Below are 12843 nucleotides of genomic sequence, written 5' to 3' on the forward strand. Positions count from 1 at the left end.
TCCCATGTTTCATGAGCTGAAATAAAATAACCCCCAAATTTTTCATACGCACAAAAAGCTTATTTCTCTCAAATTTTGTGCACAAATTTGTTTACATCCCTGTTAATGAGCATTTCTCATTTGCCGAGATAATCCATCCACCTGACACGTGTGGCATATCAAGAAGCTTGTGCTTGGAACAGTAAAAGGCCACTCTAAATTGTGCAGTTTTGTCACGCAACACAATGCCACGTCTCAAGTTGAGGGAGTGTGCAATTGGCATGCTGACTACAGGAATGTCCACTAGAGCTGTTGCCAGAGAATTGAATGTTAATTTCTCTACCATAATCCGCATTCAACGTCGTTTTAGAGAATTTGGCAGTGCGTCCAACCGGCCTCACAACTGCAGACCACGTGTAACCATGCCAGCCCAGGACTTCCACATCTGGCCTCTTGACATGCGGGATCGTCTGAGACCAGCCACCTGGACATCTGATGAAACTATAGGTTTGCACAACAGAATAATTTTTGCACAAACAATCTCAGGGAAGCTCATCTGGGTGCTTGTCGTCCTCACCAGGGTCTTGACCTGACTGCAGTTTGGCATCGTAACCAACTTCAGTTGGCAAATGTTCACCTTCGATGGCTACTGGCTTGCTGGAGAAGTGTGCTCTTCATGGATGAATCCCGGTTTCAACTGTACTGGGCAGATGGCATCGTGTGGGTGAGCGGTTTGCTGATGTCAACATTGTGAACAGAGTGGCATTGGGGTTATGGTATGGGCAGGCATAAGCTATCCTGAGGCCCATTGTCGTGCCATTCATCTAACCGACCCTACGTTTTTTCGAAGGTATCCTTGACCAACTGATGCATATCTGTATTTCCAGTCATGTGAAATCTATAGACTAGGGCCTAATGAATTTATTTAAATTGACTGATTTCCTTATATGAACTGTAACTCAGTGAAATATTTTAAATTGTTTCATGTTGCGTTTATATTTTTGTTGTACAATTCTCTTATCCAAACAGATTACTCATTTCTGTAGCACTTATCAATAGCTGTTATCAAGTTGTAAAATATAGTGCATGGAGAGAATAGTGTTATTTCCATCCACTTGGAACCGGTAGGTTTGCTAGACCTCATTCATGGTTTCCTCACATATAAAGGTGGTGGAATTATTAGGGAATTAAGTCAAGGTCAGAATATGGCATATCTGTAGACACACCTTCATTTATTCGATGTCTACCCAAACGCTATTCTCCTGCTTAAATTCAAGGTCAGAATACGCATAGAGAAAAGTGCAGAAAAAGGAATTACGTTCCATTTACGTGCTTAACTCGGGTCGGAATCTGGCCCTTAAAATTACCCAGAAAGACACACAGCTGTAATCGCTGCAAAAGGTGACTCTAACATGTATTGACTCAGGAGGTTGAATACTTCTCCAAATCAAGATATTCCACTTTGACATTAGATTTGTGTAGATCGTTGACAATAAATTACAATTAAATCCATTTATATCCCACTTTGTAACACAACAAAATTTGGAAAAAGTCAAGAGGTGTGAATACTTTCTGAAGGCACTGTACCTCTCACTTGTACCATTCATTGGTAATATCTTTAAAACAATAACTAACATCAATGTAATACTTATTTTTTTTAAAGGCACACTGGCTTGAGATCATGAAACAGTAAATTAACATTCATAAGTACAAGAATTCCAAAGTAGAATTAGGCTCTCCCCCTTGTAAAAAGTGCAAACAGAGGTAACCTATAAAAACAAGTGCAACAGCTAGGTTCATGTCAAAAGGAATGGTCTACTGTAACATGTTTTTTTTACATACAATAATTGAAGAAAGAAAAACACTGCATGAGAAATGCACCAGCAATCTGTTCCAGCATTTTCCAAACCACTTTTCCACAGTGGTTGAGAAGCACATTCTGAGACATCACTATGTTGATGTTGAGTTTTCAAAGACATTCTCCACAGTTGATATTAGGCTCGGTCATTCAGGACCTCCTCGAGTCTGAAATAAGAACTGGGCTCATCAAAGGTCTGTCTTCCTATGAGTCAACATACTGCTACATGCAGCAGTCATCATCGACGTGGCATGGGGGGAGGCTTCAGTGCAATCTTGTGGCTTGCTCCTCCTGAGGTCTGCTGAACACACAGGGATCAGTTAGACAGCCATCTTGAAACATGCCCTTCAATTCTGGTTTCATAAGGAATTACCAACAAAGTCATTTTTTTATTTGACTTTTGTGCTATGTCATGGTTTCAGGAGACAAAAGACATGACTACAATAAGTGTGTTAAATGAACACTTACTTGTGGGTATTTGCTGGGTACCTTTGGTGCTGTGGCCTTGACTGGTGGCACTGGGACAACATGCTTGATTTTCTAACAGAACAATATACACCAATTGATAATGAGTTCATGAGACTGTGTAGTTAATTGTTATACAGTTGTTATTAAATGTCAACATGTTATTAACTGTAATGGATGAAATGACTTACCGGTGTGCTACTCAGAGTCGGCAAAGGCTTTGATGGAGGTAGGGGTTTAGTCTGATAAAAAAATTGAATAAAGAAAATGTACAAGTTTGGTACGTCAGTATACAGTACGTTTCTAAGATTCCTGAGTTTAGTAACATGATATGTTTCAGTATTTCAATTGGCATAGCTCACCGGTTCAATGCAAGACTGTGGCAGCACTGCAGGCAAGCACTTTGATGGTTGTAAGACAAAATATTGCTCTCCGCTTAGTCTGCATTTATTTTCCTTTTCAAATCTCCTTAGTCTACTCAAAACATGTGTACTTTACTTTAGGCAGGCTATCTCTACAAGTTCAGCAGCTGTTTCAATTGTTGTTGATATTATTATATATTACATAGGAACTACATACAGTTGAAGTTTGCATAGACCTTAGCAAAATACATTTAAACTCAGTTTTTCACAATTCCTGACATTAAATCCTAGTAAAAATTCCCTGTCTTAGGTAAGTTAGGATCACCACTTTATTTTAAGAATGTGAAGTGTCAGAATAATAGTAGAGAGGATTTATTTCAGCTTTTATTTCTTTCATCACCTTCCCAGTGGGTCAGAAGTTTACATACACTCAATTAGTATTTGGTAGCATTGCCTTTAAATGGTTTAACTTGGGTCAAACATTTTGGGTAGCCTTCCACAAGCTTCCCACAATAAGTTGGGTGAATTTTGGCCCATTCCTCCTGACAGAGCTGGTGTAACTGAGTCAGTTTTGTAGGCCTCCTTGCTCACACACGCTGTTTCAGTTCTGCCCACCAATGTTCTATGGGATTGAGGTCAGGGCTTTGTACCACTCCAATACGTTGATTTTGTTGTACTTAAGCCATTTTGCCACAACTTTGAAGTATGCTTGGGGTCATTGTCCATTTGGAAGACCCATTTGCGACCAAGCTTTAACTTCCTGACTGATGTCTTGAGATGTTGCTTCAATATATCCAAATAATTTTCCTCCCTCATGATGCTATCTATTTTGTGAAGTGCACCAGTCCCTCCTGCAGCAAAGCACCCCCACAACATGATGCTGCCACCACCGTGCTTCACGGTTGGGATGGTTTTCTTCAGCGTGCAAGGCTCCCCCTTTTTCCTCTAAACATAACAATGGTCATTATGGCCAAACAGTTCTATTTTTGTTTCATCAGACCACAGGACATTTCTCCAAAAAGTACGATCTTTGTTCCCATGTGCAGTTGCAAACCGTAGTCTGGCTTTTTTATGGCGGTTTTGGAGCAGTGGCTTCATCCTTGCTGAGCGGAGTTTCAGGTTATGTCGATATAGGACTCGTTATACTGTGAATATAGATACGTTTGTACCAGTTTCCTCCAGCATCTTCACAAAGTCCTTTGCTGTTGTTCTGGGATTGATTTGCACTTTTCGCACCAAAGTACGTTAATCTCTAGGAGACAGAACGCGTCTCCTTCCTGAGCGGTATGACGGCTGCGTGGTCCCATGTTGTTTATACTTGCGTACTATTGTTTGTACAGATGAACGTGGTACCTTCAGGCGTTTGCTCCCAAGGATGAACAAGACTTGTGGAGGTCTACAATTATTTTTCTGAGGTCTTGGCTGATTTCTTTTGATTTTCCCATGATGTCAAGTAGAGGCAATGAGTTTGAAGGTAGGCCTTGAAATACATCCACAGGTACACCTCAAATGGACTCAAATGATGTCAATTAGCCTATCAGAAGCTTCTAAAGCCATGACATTTTCTGGAATTTTCCAAGCTGTTTAAAGGCACAGTCTACTTAGTGTATGTAAACTTCTGACCCACTGGAATTGTGATACAGTGAAATAATCTGTCTGCAAACAATTGTTGGAAAAATTACTTGTGTCATGCACAAAGTAGATGTCCTAACCGACTTGCCTAAGCTATAGTTTGTTAACAAGAAATTTGTGGAGTGGTTGAAAAACGAGTTTTAATGACTCCAACCTAAGTATGTAAACTTCCGACTTCAACTGTATATGTATGTTATGTGTAACATGATACTACTAGTGATTCCACATAATAGGCCTTTATCTATCTGCCTGGACTAGTGGTAATGTTAAGATAATGTTGTGCTCATGAAGCTCACCTGTGGAGGGGGCCTGGAAGGGACCACAGTGACAAACAGAGGGGTGCAGGCTTGTGTTGCAGATGACTCCATGAAGGTGGGTTGGCTGATTTGGGGGGGCTTGCTAAGAGAATTACCCTTCCCACTCCTCTCCTGGAACATTGGGTTCAACTGGCCCGGAGTAGAGTGGACTTTCCTTCAAATACAGATCAATACATAACACATCAATATGTTGATTGTGTACCAAATCATTTGAAATGACAACTGAAGAGGCATTCACAAAAAAATACAAATAATACGTTGGTGGAAAATAAACTCACCTTTTAGAAATGTAGTTCTCTCTCTTGTCCTTCTTGCAGCACATCAGTCCTGCAACCAGGAAAGTGAGCAGCAACAAGACAGCTATCGCTGCAGAGACACCAGCTACCACCCCAAACTGGTCTGCAAAACCAAAACATTACTAATCATTAAAAGATGTCCATTTTTATCAACTATTCAGGTTTACCTTTACAAAATGTAGCACATGATATGAAATACATAAACCACAATGCATGTCACAACAGAGTGAATGAGGCATACCTTGAGGCAAGTCTGAATACTTGACGTCACAGTAGGGTGGAGCCCAACCTGGGTTACAGTGGCACTGTCCCTTGTTGTTGCAAATCTAACAAAAGAGTGCGATGATTGTGATGACTATGTCCAAACAATTCGAGCGGAAGTTTACTAACAACTCAAAATCAACAATCAATGCACGCACCCCATTGTTGTGGCATTTTGATGAACAGTCCTCCATTTGACCATAGACTTTGACATCTTGGCATTTGTGATCGTAGCAAACCTATGGAAACAAAGATGAATTGTTCACTTCATTTGCACACCCATATGAATTCCAATAGGCCCTCTCGAGGGATGATTTGGAATTCAGAAACAGTCTTACCTCATTCATTCCACATTTGGTTCCTGTTGGGACCATGTCGAGGGCTCTTATCTTATCCTGGTCCACTGCTATGTTGCATGTTCCCCTCAATGTATAGGAGGCCTTCTGCCCAGTGATGGGATACTCATCCCCTCCCGAGCAAAATAGCGTTCCACATTTTATATTCCTAGGAGAAGAAAATAATATGGCAATGTGTTTCTTCACAACACAAACTTACGGAAGTCTTGTAATAGCTGTTTTCTATTATTTGTAAATTGCCTTGGAAGGGACATTGTGTGATGGGAAATGTCAGGAAATGGAAATGTCAAAACACAGGAAGTCAATGTGACAGATGGGAGTGGACATACTGTGGTGTGCAATGCGCAAAGCCATATTTGGTCCTTCCGCAGTGGGCTCCTTCAATGCCACCCAGGTTTAGATTAAAGCAAGAATCCGTGCCTACTTGTGCCGCTAGAAGATAAGAGAGATGACAGTTATGACTTTTTGGTTCCACAGGATATGACAGGAATTCTTACTGCAGATTATCATCATTGCACAAATCACAATATGATGTTTAACTTGCACTAACTGAAGGAGATTATATCTAGGCCTATTTTGTTTCTGGAAGGGTTCTGCTTTGTGTTAATGAAATAACGTCATACGGTTATGGATGGTTGCGCTGTGTCGTAACTAGTGTAGTGTAAATTAATAGATAATTGATAGATCCAGTTTTCCATTACGAGTGTAAGAAACATCATTGGCTATGTACTTAATGTATGTAAAGACAAGTACCTGGTCCCCACAGTCTCTTGCAGTGTTGCTGAAGTGTTGGGCATTGCCCATTGTAGCAGTACCCCTGACTATAGTTGCAAGGATTCCCGTTCATTTTAAAGGTATCTTCTGGGCAATGCTCTGAAGTTCCAGTGCAATACTCTGCCAGGTCACAATCACTGGAAGCTGTTCTACACAAACTGCTTGCCTGTTTAAGCTGAAGGTTGAATGGAGAACAAATAGTTCATTGGTTGAGTAAGTAACTTCATAACAGATTAATAACTAATACAGCTAACAAAAATGTCTGCTAAAAATCTGACATTACTACTACAGCAAAGTGTATGATTCTTGGTTAGATGCCAAGTTTGGTTCATACAGTACAGATTTTATTTGATGACTGACTAGGCCCGCTTCTTACAGTCCCCTGACTGTCATATTGAGGAAGGATATGGACAGTACAGTACAGGGAAACACAAGAGCATCAGTCTGTTTCCTGGTATTATTGCTAGTATCCCAACCCTGGTTTCTCAATCCACCCATCTGTTCTTTATGGAGCCGAACCCTACTTCTCTTATGGCTATGCTCTTTTTTATTGCTGGTGGTTATTAGTGGTTATTAGTTGTTGTTGGTTGGGTGTGTCTGTCCAAGTTGTGGTGAGCAGAGAGAGATCAGAGATGGACGTTACCAGCTGGTCTGAGTCATTCAATCATAGGTTTAATAAAGCACCCAGATTTGAATATGGCTTTACATAAAGATAAAAAATGCACGTACTTGGCAGTTTTCGCAGCATGTTCCATGGTCACAGCTGGATCCCTCAGTGAGGCGACAGGTTGTGGGGTCACAGCAGGGATTCTTACACTCCTATGAGGGACAAAAGACACACCAGTCCGAGACAAAAGACAAAATAACTATTTCATCTTACCACTCTCAAATGAATCATTTATAAAAGTCAGTCATCCAAAAAATGTCATTTACGGTGCAAAGCAGTCATGCATGTGTATATTTTGTCTCCCTTTCATAAGCGTTTGAAAATGTTTGTCATCCTTATAACAAAGCCAAACCTTTGATTGAGTCAGAGGAATAGTGTAAGACAATATAATCAATGGCAGTGTACATACAGTACCAGTCAAAAGTTTGGACACACCTACTCATTCAAGGGTTTTAGATTTTTCAAAGTAGCCACCCTTTGCCTTGATGACATCTTTGCACAGTCTTGGCATTCTCTCAACCAGCTTCATGAGGAATGCTTTTCCAACAGTCTTGAAGGAGTTCCCACATATGCTGAGCACTTGTTGGCTGCTTTTCCTTAACTCTGCGGTCCAACTCATCCCAAACCATCTCAATTGGGTTGAGGTCGGGTGACTGTGGAGGCCAGGTCCTCTGATGCAGCACTCCATCACTCTCCTTGGTCAAATAGCCCTTACACAGCCTGGAGGTGTGTTGGGTCATTGTCCTGTTAAAAAAACAAATGATAGTCCCACTAAGTACAAACCAGATGGGATGGCGTATGCTGCTGAGTGTTGTGGTAGCCATGCTGGTTAAGTGTGCCTTGAATTGTAAATACATCACAGACAGAGTCACTAGCAAAGCACCCCCACACCTCCTCCATGCTTCACGGTGGGAACCACACATGCAGAGATCATTCGTTCACCTACTCTGCATCTCACAAAGACACGGCGGTTGTAAGCAAAAATCTCAAATTTGGACTCATCAGACCAAAGGACAGATTTCAACCGGTCTAATGTCCATTGCTCGCGTTTCTTGTCCCAAGCAAATCTCTTCTTCTTATTGGTGTCCTTAGGTAGTGGTTTCTTTGAAGCAATTGGACCATGAAGGCCTGATTCACGCAGTCTCCTCTGAAAAGTTGATGTTGAGATGTGTATGTTACTTGAACTCTGAAGCATTTATTTGGGCTGCAATCTGAGGTGGAGTTAACTCTAATGAACTTATCCTCTGCAGCAGAAGTAACTCTGGGTCTTCCTTTCCTGTGGCGGTCCTCATGAGAGCCAGGTTCATCATAGCGCTTGATGGTTTTTGCAACTGCACTTGAAGAAACTTTAAAAGTCCTTGACATTTTCTGGATTGATTGACCATGTCTTAAAGTAATGATGGACTGTCGTTTCTCTTTGCTTATTTGACTTGGTCTTTTACTAAATAGGGCTATCTTTTGTATACCACCCCTACCTTGTCACAACACAACTGATGTCTCAAACGCATTACGAAGGAAAGAAATTGCACAAATTAACTTTTAACAAGGCACACCTGTTAATTGAAATGCATTCCAGGTGACTACCTCGTGAAGCTGGTTGAGAGAATGCCAAGAGTGTGCAAAGCTGTGTTCAAGGCGAAGGGGTGGCTACTTTGAAGAATCTCAAATAAAATATATTTTGTATTTTTTTAACACTTTTTTTGGTTACTACATGATTCCATATGTGTTATTTCATAGTTTTGATGTCTTGACTAATATTCTACAATGTAGAAAATAGTATAAATAAAGAAGAACCCTGCAATGAGTAGGTGTGTCCAAACTTTTGACTGGTACTGTACATGGAGCCTGACTAACCTCCACAGTTCCACAGTCACACTCCTCTCCAGGGTCCAGGAAGGCATTGCCACAGGCTGGCCCCACATACAGCCTGTCAGAGCCGGGTGTGTCCAGCAGACAGCTGGGATTGGCTCTCTCCAGGAAGTCACTCAGCTGCTCCTGACTGCAGCCACTGAACAGCTCTGGGTACACTGACCTGAAGGTGTGGGAATTATGGCTCACTTTAGAATGACTAACATAATAACATAGGAAATGCCTCAATGTGTCAATGTGTGAGTAATTGTGTAATGTATGAGTGTTTTTGTCTTTACCTGAGCCGATCTGCCATGACACAGTTGTCGTTGTACAGCGATGTCCCACAGGTGCAGCCTGAAGTATCATGGGACATGCCCAGGTTGTGGCCCATCTCATGAGCGATGGTCGAGGCAATGCCAATTGGGTTTCTATTGTGGTCCTGGTTGACTGCACCTGAACTTCCAGTGCACATGGCAAGTTTATTTGCCAGTCCGACAGTATCGCCCAAGAAATCTTTACCACTGTTAAAAACAACAACAAAATGTTGGGGAAAAGCTTTAGAACTGTGATTAGCTTTGCAGACCGCACAAAATGAGACATTTGTCCATCGTTCCAATTTTATACATTAAAAACCACATTTTATATTTACATTTTCTACAGTACATAATATCAAACAATGTCATGGAAAAATTGTGATTAATTGCAATCCAGTTCCTTTCATCAACACAAAAAATAAAGATAAGGCTTATTACTCACGTGACAAACTGGGCATTGTCATGCTTTACCCTCTTTAGAAGGTCGTCTTGACGCCACTGGAGAAACCTATCCAGGGTGTTCTCAGGACTGGCTGTGACGTCAATGTGATCCCTGGTAGTCCACATCTCCAACCCCACCAGCATGACCCGGATGTTCAATGGCCGATACAACTAGGAAGCAGAGATGGCGATCTTTTCAATAACTCCTTCGTGAATATAAGATACACGTACTAGAGCTAGGTGGGAAAACTCCTGGCCCTAAACCCGGATTATAAACCGTAAGCGATTCAACAAAGCATCCTAAGAACCTAGAATTAGAGCCTGGACCTGGTCAGGTAAATCTCCTGGCCCTAACTATGCTTATGCAGCCATTCACATACAAACATACAAAATGACACACAAGTAGAGGACTTCCTTGAAAAGGTACCTTATCAACATGATTGGCAATTTCCAGCATCCGAGCTTTCGTTTCGCTTCCAAATATTTTGTACTGAAAAAAAATAAAAATACATATACTGAACAAAAATATAAATGCAACATGCAACCATTTACCTGAGTTAAGGTTCATATAAGGAAATCAGTCAATTGAAATAAATTCAGTAGGCCCTAATCAATGGCTTTCACATGACTGGGCAGCGGCACAGCCATGGGTGGGCCTGGGAGGGCACAGGCCCACCCACAAAAGAGCTTTATCACAGACAGAAATACTCCTCAGTTTCATCAGCTGTCCTGGTGACTGGTTTCAGACGATCCTGCAGGTGAAGAAGCCGGATGTGGAGGTCCTGGACTAGCATGGTTACACATGGTCTGCTGTTGTGAGGCCAGTTGGATGTACTGCCAAATTCTCTAAAACAACGTTGGAGCGGCTTATGGTAGAGAAATGAACCTTAAATTCTCTGGCATCAGCTCCGCTGGACATTCCTGCAGTCAGCGTGCCAATTGCACGCTCCCTCAAAACTTGAGACATCTGTGGCATTGTATTGTGTGACAAAACCTCCCATTTTAGAGTGGCCTTTTATTGTCCCCAACACAAAGTGCACCTGGTGTAATGATCGTGCTGTTTAAATCAGCTTCTTGATATGCCATGTGGATGGATTATCTTGGCAAAGGAGAAATGCTCACTAACAGGGATGTAAATCACTTTGTGCACAACATTTGAGGGAAATAAGCTTTTTGTGCGAATGGAACATTTCAAACTATAAAATCAATGTTGATACATAATATACCTCTGTGTAGTCAGCCACCAGATACATCTCCACAAATCTTTGAGGTCCAGTGATGGGTTTACTTTTCTAAAAAAAAAAAAAAAAAAAAAAAAAAAGGGAGGTAATCAACATTGGACTCTCCTTACAAGATAAATACAACTAGTAGAAAACATGAACCCTGATCACTATCTTTGGATGTGTATTGTTGCAACTAAGTAACAAAAGGAAGCAGTAGTAAGTAACTGCATACCCAGCCTTTGGACTTGAAGAGGCCTGAGAGTCTGGGGGCTGGGCCCTTGTCATGGTCATAGACCATGCTGTCGTTGGAGTGACCACAGCTGGCCTCGTTGGCTCTGAGGTGCTCCTGCCTGTACAGAGCATGCTCCCCATCGGCAGAGTCTCCTAAAGGCTCAATCAAGTAGACCTTCTGCTCAGCCCTCACAAAGCCACTGGGAAGACACATCAGTGAGCGGTTTACTGAGTGTTGAATTGCAAGGCACGGACAATCAGTTTCTCCCCAATTCAAATAGCATTGTTACTCCAATGATATGATATAGTATGAATAATCAACATCAAAAGGCAGTAAGCTATTCAGTATAGCAACTCTAATCATTGTCTTGTAGGTGAAATGTCAGCAGAGGCTACGTCATAAAAGACGGGTACATTTCTAAATGTCTAAGACCGCTTTCAAAAATAATTTCAACCACAAATTTCTCAGTGATTTGAATTACACATATGTGGAAATGTAGCAATGTTGAATTTCTCAAACGAGAAGTTTTATTTCCTGAGAAATGTAATGATCGCGAACTAGTTCAGAAAGTTCAGAAACTGCCGATAGAAAACAGGAAATATGCAGAAATACACACTTACCTAATGCCAGAACAGATTCCAACACTAACAGATGAATCCTCAATGCCTTGAATATGACCATGATAATAGCAGTGGTCCTAAAGGAAGATGAAATTAGTAAAAATATTGGTTTTGAGCTTCTCTTGAAATACTGTACACATTAAATGTGTACAGCATGCAATGAAACAAAACAAAGTGACACAAATCTAGGCTATTATATTTAACGGCTCAGATACCTCATAATTTGGAAACGTTGTCACCCGCTTTCCATCTTCAGAATAGTGCGTTTCAGTGAAATGCCTCCCAATAAGTTGCCTATGAAAAGAACAATTAAAATAACTCCTACTAAACTTGCTACCAAAACACATCTAGTAATTAATGGATGGTTAAAAACTATGTACCTATTTTTGTCAAGATGAATTGTGTGGTTCTCTCCAGAAATGGTTAATACATATTGTAGCCCATCAGGATAAACCTATAGGTAAGATGTTGTTAGTTGTCAACAATGAAACGCTGTTCTCCTCTTTATGACATCCCCCCCTGTATTTCCCTAATTTACAGGAACCACTGTTACATAATTATAGAGAAAAGATAACGGGATGTAAGCACCTGGTTTGAGAAAATGTTTCTTTTGACCCGACCAGTCAGTCTCAGAGGTCGGACGACATCGTAGCGCTCCACATGATCTAATGTCCGTGCGCCCTTGGCCAGTACAACTAAAAGAACAGACATCCAGACCTATTATAACGTTTATCTATTTCTTATAGTAATTGCTATTAATTTAAAGTCTAGACATTGATCATATGACGAGCATCATACGAGTTATAATCATTGCAATGTTATATATAATGTCTAAATGCGTTATCCTAACAGATGCGCTAATTAGGTAGCCTTACTGTCCTTACAAATACAGTACTGAACAGCAAAATACACCTTTTTGTATTTCATCCAATTGTTCATAATAAGCCCATTATTTTATATAAAAAAACTTCAGATAGTACATATTAAACCATAAATATATATGTTCAACTTACCACAATAGGTGATGCATAACAGGAATATATAGAGAGTGTATCGCATGGCTGGAGCGTAATATCCCTGAGTTTCACAAGTGTGCTGTATTGCACGGATACTGAACACAGACATTAAGAAGCTCTGTAAGGTACCAGTCCCGCCTCTCCGTTATGTAGCCTACGTTATCAGCAAAGGGCAGCCG

The 12843-nt window shown here is 40.9% G+C and overlaps 1 protein-coding gene across 2 annotated transcripts; it reads right to left on the reverse strand.

The window, feature by feature from the left end:
- Nucleotides 1-1177: 1177 nt before the first annotated feature.
- Nucleotides 1178-12839, reverse strand: LOC106589265 (disintegrin and metalloproteinase domain-containing protein 8). Of its 2 annotated transcripts, none has more exons than XM_014178996.3 (22): nt 12662-12839; nt 12237-12343; nt 12029-12102; nt 11864-11942; nt 11649-11725; nt 11029-11227; nt 10800-10865; nt 10001-10063; nt 9575-9744; nt 9115-9339; nt 8822-8999; nt 7030-7119; nt 6280-6475; nt 5856-5958; nt 5509-5674; nt 5329-5409; nt 5151-5235; nt 4892-5012; nt 4593-4767; nt 2494-2544; nt 2306-2377; nt 1178-2135 (listed from the first exon to the last, which is right to left on the reverse strand). In XM_014178996.3, exons 1-22 carry the CDS (start codon nt 12771-12773, stop codon nt 2076-2078), a joined length of 2550 nt encoding a protein of 849 aa, XP_014034471.1. In that variant the 5' UTR covers nt 12774-12839; the 3' UTR covers nt 1178-2075. The 2 variants fall into 2 exon arrangements, with proteins under 2 accessions (XP_014034471.1, XP_014034470.1); XM_014178995.3 differs by having other exon boundaries at nt 1178-2138.
- Between the last annotated feature and the right edge of the window lie 4 nt (nt 12840-12843).

This window comes from Salmo salar, chromosome 28, assembly GCF_965601325.2.
Source record: "Salmo salar chromosome 28, fSalSal1, whole genome shotgun sequence".
Classification (NCBI taxonomy): domain Eukaryota; kingdom Metazoa; phylum Chordata; class Actinopteri; order Salmoniformes; family Salmonidae; genus Salmo; species Salmo salar.